We start from the raw sequence: 7,565 nt of genomic DNA on the forward strand, positions 1-7,565 counted from the left end.
GTATTTGGCTTGGCGTCGCTGAGCTTCTCAGGAGTTGCACACTTGCACGGTCGACTGGAATTTTTTGGTGCGTGAAGACGGGAAGAAGATGACCATCATCTTTTTTATTCTTTTCCTTTTTTTTTTAATTCTTAATTATAAAAAATAAAAATTGTTATTTTATTATTTAAATATTTTTTAAGGAAGAAAGAGTTCAGTTTCCGGTTGCTTTACTTGTGACGATCAGGACGGGTCAAATTCTTTCCTTTGTCTACACTAGAGGTATCCATTTTTTTTTTATTTGAAATCTGATTGTTATAGTTTTAAGGATGAGCACCAAGTGCATGACTAAAGACCCCAACTAACTTTGAAGTACAGTCTGTTTGTGTGGTATTTTGTACAAGCAAAACGTAATGATCTTTATAATGAAGAGAAGGATAAGGTGACTGCGAAGGAAGTCAATGAACACTGTGGGAGTTGAACACCAACAAATTGTGTTGGGGTAGGGGAGGTTTGACAAAAAATATTTGGATTTTTCTTTTTGTCTAATAAAAGATTTGTTGGCGTTTTAACTCTGTTTCGAGGTTACTTAAAATGTTCTTTTTTGGTTTTCGACTATGGGAAAGAATTGAAGCAAATATTTCTGTATGGTTTGATTCTAATGATTTTAATTTTCTTTCTATAACTTTGGTGTGTTCAAAGTAGTTATAAAGGTTATTTAAGATTGCGTTTTTAACTTGCATGCCTTTTATTTACTTATTATGAGATTTTGGAGCATGTTGAAAAGAATGTTTAATTGAGAAAGTAGATGGAAAGTAGTCTAATACCTGCAATTGAGAATTATGAAAAATGTATGAGTGAAATTGTTGGGGATTATGGGCACAATGACGGAATGACCCAACGTTCCTGGAAAGCTTTATACGTGGGCTGTGAGAATGAGTTATTATATGTGTGATGTGTATATTGGCCAGGTATGCTACAATTCTTTCCAATCTGATAATTCCTTTGTTTGGAATAAAAGAAATGCTTTTGAATATTTCTATTTTTCTTTGAATGATGACAGTTCAGCTGTTCTTAGAACAAAAGAAAATGCTTTTGAACTGTTGTGTTGGTACTGTGTTGTTTATCAAAAAATAATGCTCTGGAACTTTGGTTTTCTTGGAGTGTGTTTATTTCAAAGCATTTTTAAGGCATTTTCCGTTGTTGGATTACATAGTAGTGGATTTGAATGATTCTGAATTACTCTTATTGTTTTTGGCATGTACTAAGAATTTAAATGACTACAGACTTACTGAAAAACCCTTCCGGACATTTTATGCTCACCTGTTTTTTCAAAAAAATATATTTTCAAGCGGGTTGACTAGCTGAGTTTTGAGTTGTAGCTCTGTAGTGGACTAGTAGAAAGAAGTTCAGACGTGCATATCTTTTGGGTGAGCAGTCAGAGTGTTTTGTATGGTTGGTCTTAGTCGGTTGAAGATCATTTTGATGCGTTATAAATTAAGAAGTTCTTTGACGTAGTAGACATAGAGTTAATATCTCTACTTACCTGGGGAATGAGAACCATATAAAATTTGATCACTTGTTTTTTGAATTGTATAAATTCCATTCATGAGTATTATTCTCCAAATGGCCTGAACATGAAGCTTGAAGTTTCTTTTGTGAACTCGTTATATTTTTGGCCCTGATTTATCTTATGAGAACCATTATGAAACTTGGTTATATTCAAATTTGTGGTTGTTTATCTACTATTCCGTTAGCATTTTTCATTTCAGATTTTGATACTTTAGGATGAAATCGATTTCATTTCTAGAGTCTTTGAAAGTGATTTGGGGCTGCTGAAGTTTTTACAAAAAAAAAAAAATAGCAGCATGCCTGTCTTAGACTTCAATTTTACTGTACTTTCCGAACTTGCCAATTGACATTTTAACACAAGTTAGTTTTATATGTCTACTTTGAATCCGGAAAATTTCACACTTTTTGATCAAACGAGCTATTTTTGGTGAATTTTACCGTACATGTCGTTTCTGCATTTTGTATTACAGCAAGAAGTCCTTTATTTTATTTGTTAAAGTTACACTTGTAGTTTTGGTTACTATATTTGTTGAGTTTAAATTTTACACTGTCAAACTCTTTAGCTAATATTTGACTTACACTCTTAAACAACCGCCTTGTTCTATTTGTTCCTCTTAACCTCACACCTTGAGTTTTGGGGCGTGACAGCTTGACAACCCACTAGTGACTCTTGTCCTCTAGAAAACAATTGTTACATCAGAAACTGGTCAATTTAACATACTGAAGCTAACGTCAATCTTTTAAGAGCTCGATTAGTCATTAATAATTCATTTTTTGAAGCCAATGCCAATCTTTTTTAGAGTCCAGTTAGTCATTACCCATGAGTTGGAGCTCGCATAACTTTTTGAAAACCCAACTTAATGAGCCCATGACGTGGTTAAAGAATAACATGCTATAATATATAGCATAATAAACTTTTAGACTCAGTGCCAATACCAATATTGTCCTCATGGAACCATCAATTATTAGGATGAGATTTTATTACAAGGTGATATCAGGGTGTGGAATATATATAAAGTGTATATTATTTTGTTATATTTCTGATGTGAAACATTTCTCTAAGGGTAGCTTCGAGGCCAAAAAAGATTAAATTTCGATATGAAGGAGGTATACCTGTGAAAACTTACATACGAGACATTGTTGCTTTAGTTAATGTCGATACCCGCGTTAGAACTTAAGGCTTCGTTTAGCAGCTCGGACTGTACTGATTATTTCTGTCGGATAGGATAAGTAGCCATCGGATAGTACTGACTAAATTAGTCGGGCGTTTGGTGCAGTATCGGACTAATAACCGTATTATTTATACTGTGTTTGGTACCGAGCCGGATAGGACAAGGAAAAAAAAAATGACAAATCTTTGTTTGTTTAATGAACTTTTCTCATATTTATACGTATTGAAAACCACACAAATTTTCAAATAACAATGATAAATAGTAAATTCCATACATCAAATTCAAAATATTTTCCAATAACATAAAAGAAGGTTCACAAAAAACAACTACAAGTCATTACGTTATATAGATTAATCCAACCACATATCCAAGTTCATAAAATATACAAATGCAAGTTGGTTTCACTAAGAAACAGTTTGTCCAGATAGCCAAAATATATGCATGCTGCTGCTTTGCAAACTCTTCCCTCTGCTTTGCTTTCTCCTTAAACACCAACAAACACAGGGAGCATCAACAAAACAAATATTTCCTGCAATCATAAAGGCCAGATGCATTAATGTCGCAAACATAAGTCCAAACAACCAATAAGAGAAATTTAACAAACAAAACCTAGACAACCCCACTTAAAATCTAATAAATGCAATGAATAAAATAACTAAAAAAACTTAAAAGGAACAAGATTTGAAAGCCTAACAAGACAAACAACAAAACGAAGACAAAGCTTCTATTACAAACCACTGAAGTAAGTGCCATGGAAGGATCAACACACCACTGAAGTGAAACTAGCCAGCGTTTCATTTACTTAGTCCCACCACTTAAAGCTTCAGTTACAAACAGAAAAATGAACCAAGACAATATGTTATTCTCAGTTAACATATAAAACTTATGAGAAAATACTACCACACAAAACACAACAATTTTGTACAAGCATCAAATACACGATATTCCATATAACATACGAAGTCCCCAACATATGCAGTCTAACGACTCTAACATGTAAACAGATACCATATAACACACTTTAATCACTTCCTTTCGGCCCACATTATCTCTTCTTCTATTTAACTGCCCTTGACAATCTTGTAGCTTGCCCATCAAGTACAGAGTAACCTTCAGTTCTTGCCCATCAAGTACAGAGTAACCTTTAGAGTTAATCATCTGCACAAATTTTATATAATATCCCATTTGCCCATTACTAATCTTGTTCATCTGAGCATTTCAGTTCAAATTTTTTTACCATTAACGTTTGACCACTCCTTTAATTACTCAATTATTTTAACATCATCATATCAACAATAAACACATAACAGCTAAATCAAAGCAAACTTTCACCATGCATCAGTCACTCAACAAAAAATTGAAAGACAAAATCTTGAAAATTCAACGAAATCCCACTAACCAAATCTCAAATCAAAGAAAACCCACATAAGAATTTGCAGAACAATGATATGGAAGCAGCTCATTTTTTAGCACAATTCTCGTGCCAAAATTCAACCCCAACAAACCCTAATTCAACCCCATCAACAAACCCTAAAATTCGAAAATTCTAATTAAAACACAAAATTACATAATCAATTGCATAATTACAGAGAAAACAATAACTAGATTCAAACAATTGAAAGAAAATTGCAAGAAAAAGAGAAGGAGGGGGAAGAACAGAGGGAGGGGCGGAACCTGGGAAGAAGAAGAAGAATGATAATACAAACCTGGGAGCGGTGCGTCTGGACAGGAAGGAGAGACCGAGAGATTTTCTTGTACCGTCTGGAGAGGAAGGAGAGAGCGAGAGTGCGTTCTCAGGAGAAGGAGAGAGCGAGAGTGCGTTCCGACTAAATTGTCCCGTGCTTTTAGAGGGGATAAGGAAACGGGTGTTTATCGTATAAAGGAGGTGAGCCCGGATTATTTAATCCGGTGGTTATTTAATACAAACGGACGCCAAACACCATACTCCGTATTATTAGTCCTATCCGATGTGTTATCCGACGTACCAAACATGGCCTAAGGGTTTTAAGAAGGATCCAACACGTTCGTTTGACTCATCTTTCTATACGTGTTTTAAACCTGTTGGTGATTCATCATTATATATGTTTGGATGATCTCATATTTCTAGATTCAACATACAAGTCTTGGAATTTTAATCCATTAGAGATTGTTAAACTGATGATATGTTAAATCATAATCCAATGGGTCAAAAGTAAAATCGCGTGAGTTGGAAACCAAATAACTTGGTTGAAATATACAATGTTTGAGAGAGAGAACAGAGGGAGGGCCGGCTAGAGAAAGAGAGAAGGAGAGATGGGCTTGAGGAATTGATCCTTGTGTAATTCATGCTGCTTAGTGCTTTTATTTATACTAGTTATGATGAGTTTTACTTGCCCAAGAAAATACTTTTTAACCAAAATGGTTTTTAGGATTTGCATAATTCCTTACTTTGGTCTCTGAGATCTGAAATCAATACAAGTGATCATTGAGATTGTTCACCACCAATCATTTTGATCCTTCCGAGAATAGTTATGTTAAATAAAGATTAAAATGATGAAACTACCCTCAATCTAATAAACAATAGGCCAAAATGATTTGACAAAAAATGAGGGTATTTTTATCATTTTATCTTATTTAATGAAGATTTTTCATGGAATGACCAAAATGATTGATGGTGGACAAACTCAAGGATCAATTCTATCGATTTCAAATCTCAGGGACCAAAATGAGGAGTTATGCAAATCTCAGGGACCATTTTAGATAAAAGCCACAAGAAAATGATCTTCTAAATCCTATAAGATTCCTATTTCTAGTTTACACAATCACATTAATTAAAAAAAAAAAATTCTATTTACAACAAAAATCTTAACATAAGTTTTACAAAGTTGTGGAAATGCTCTCCATTTTTCTCATAGTGAATTAAACATGAGGAAATATCTAATTGTGGACTTCGGACAAGTCAATTACCTACTCTAGCATAATATACTTTGCCATTGCAAACTGGAACGTTTCAAAATAATTAATGACGAAATATCCAAAAGAGAATGCCACTAGACCAACAAACAGGAGAAGACTTAGATGTCACGTTTTAATACCTAATAGTATTAGGGAGAATACTTTTGGCACAACATTTTAATACCACTTGAAGTCAAGTAATACATATAATTAATCTCCGATAAGATAAATCATTTCATACATAAAAAATATATCATGTTAAATTCACATGTAACACAAAAATACGCAAAACCATTGTTTTATATCACTTCTTCATAAATCTCTCTCCTCATGTGACTAATATGTATGTGGTGAGTAAGAGAAGTGATACAAAACCGATTCGGAATGGCAGTCGACACTCTACACATACAACAAATAGGCAAAATCATTTAGAACAGTTCTGTAAATAGTTTTAACTTTGGAAAATACAGATATTATCTGTAATTCTTCTATATTTACTCCAAAAAATTAAGAGGAGGTTTTTCATATATTTTTATTAGTAAAGCGATGTTCGCGCTCCAACTCGCACATAAACGTAAGAACACACTATAAAGCGTCAAAAGCTCTCTCCTCACACAGTAAGATCCATGCATAGTTTGCACACACACGGACACCATGAAATAGTAAAACCGCGTCCAACTGTCATTTTATATCTTTCTCTGCCCTCCCACCTCCATGTTACTCAACCCTTCCCATTCTTTCTTCATTCGCAATGGCCCGAATCAAATTCATCGGCATCCTGAAAGACAAAGCCTCAATCCTCAAAGCGACTCTATGCATCAACGGCCGAGTCTCCGTACACCTCGCCGTCCTCCGAGCCACCACCCATGACCCGTCAAGGCCGCCTTCGGAGACACGAATCGCCTCCGTGCTCGCCCTAGGGCTTTCCTCCCGCCTCACTGCATGCGCATGCATCGAGGCCCTCATGGACCGACTCCACGTCACTCGGAGCGCCTTTGTTGCCCTAAAATGCCTCCTCACAATTCATAACATTATATCAAAAGGGTCTTTTATTCTCAAAGACCAGCTTGCTTATTACCCTTGTTTTGGGGGATACAATTTTTTGAATCTCTCCATGTTTTGTGACAATTCCGATTTGTGCATGCTGGAATATTCATCTTGGGTCAGATGGTACGCCGGTGTGATCGAGCAGAATCTCATGGTGTCTAGAGCAATTGGGTATTATCTCAATTCGACAAAAACAGATGGTAATAAAAGAGACAAGGAAGAGAGGGCACTTGCTCTTTTGGACTCGGATTTGGCAATGGAGATTGAAGTGCTTGTGGAATTTGTGGTACGAATTTGCGACGCGCCCGATTCATTAGAACTTCAGAAGAACAATTTAGTATACGAAGTGGTGAGAGCCGCGGGCGAAGATTACAGGTCGATTCAGCGTGAAATTGTTGTCCGAGTCAAGGAAGTTGGAGATAGAATCGACTCAGTCGAGGGTTTGAGTTCGGATGAGTTGACTCGGTTGATTGACGCGTTGGAGAGGCTGGAGAGTTGCAAGGGGAAGTTGATGCTATTGTTTGTGAACAGGAAGAGGAATGATGGGTTGTGGGAGTTGGTGAAGGAGACGAAGGCTAGGCTTGTGGAGATGAAGGAGAAGCGAGAGGAGAAGAGGGTGGTGGTTTTTATGGGTAGGAACGAGTCAGCCGAGTCGACTCAATGTTGGAACCCATTTCTTGAACCAGGACAGTTGTTGCTGTTACCATCTGGTGGTGCGTGGGTGGGTTTGGGACCGACACCAATAGCCGTTTGAACAGCAGATTATCGTGTCTTGTCGAGTTTTTGTACAGTGGTTTGCATCTAATTGTATGTGTGAATTATATTAGCATTATACATAAACGATTACCAACTGTTAATACA

At 36.0% G+C, this 7,565-nt stretch overlaps 1 protein-coding gene and 1 long non-coding RNA gene across 2 annotated transcripts; one reads left to right on the forward strand and one right to left on the reverse strand.

Moving 5' to 3' along the window:
* Positions 1-2,989: 2,989 nt before the first annotated feature.
* LOC103413698 (uncharacterized) lies at positions 2,990-4,585 on the reverse strand. The gene is made up of 2 exons (XR_003775547.2): positions 4,430-4,585; positions 2,990-3,252 (listed from the first exon to the last, which is right to left on the reverse strand). It is a non-coding gene; the product is annotated as an uncharacterized lncRNA (long non-coding RNA).
* A 1,540-nt stretch (positions 4,586-6,125) lies between these two features.
* Positions 6,126-7,565, forward strand: LOC114826592 (putative clathrin assembly protein At4g40080). The gene has a single exon (XM_029107178.2). The coding sequence runs from the start codon at positions 6,409-6,411 to the stop codon at positions 7,456-7,458; it is 1,050 nt and encodes a 349-aa protein (XP_028963011.1). The 5' UTR covers positions 6,126-6,408; the 3' UTR covers positions 7,459-7,565.

This window comes from Malus domestica, chromosome 08 (assembly GCF_042453785.1).
Source record: "Malus domestica chromosome 08, GDT2T_hap1".
Classification (NCBI taxonomy): domain Eukaryota; kingdom Viridiplantae; phylum Streptophyta; class Magnoliopsida; order Rosales; family Rosaceae; genus Malus; species Malus domestica.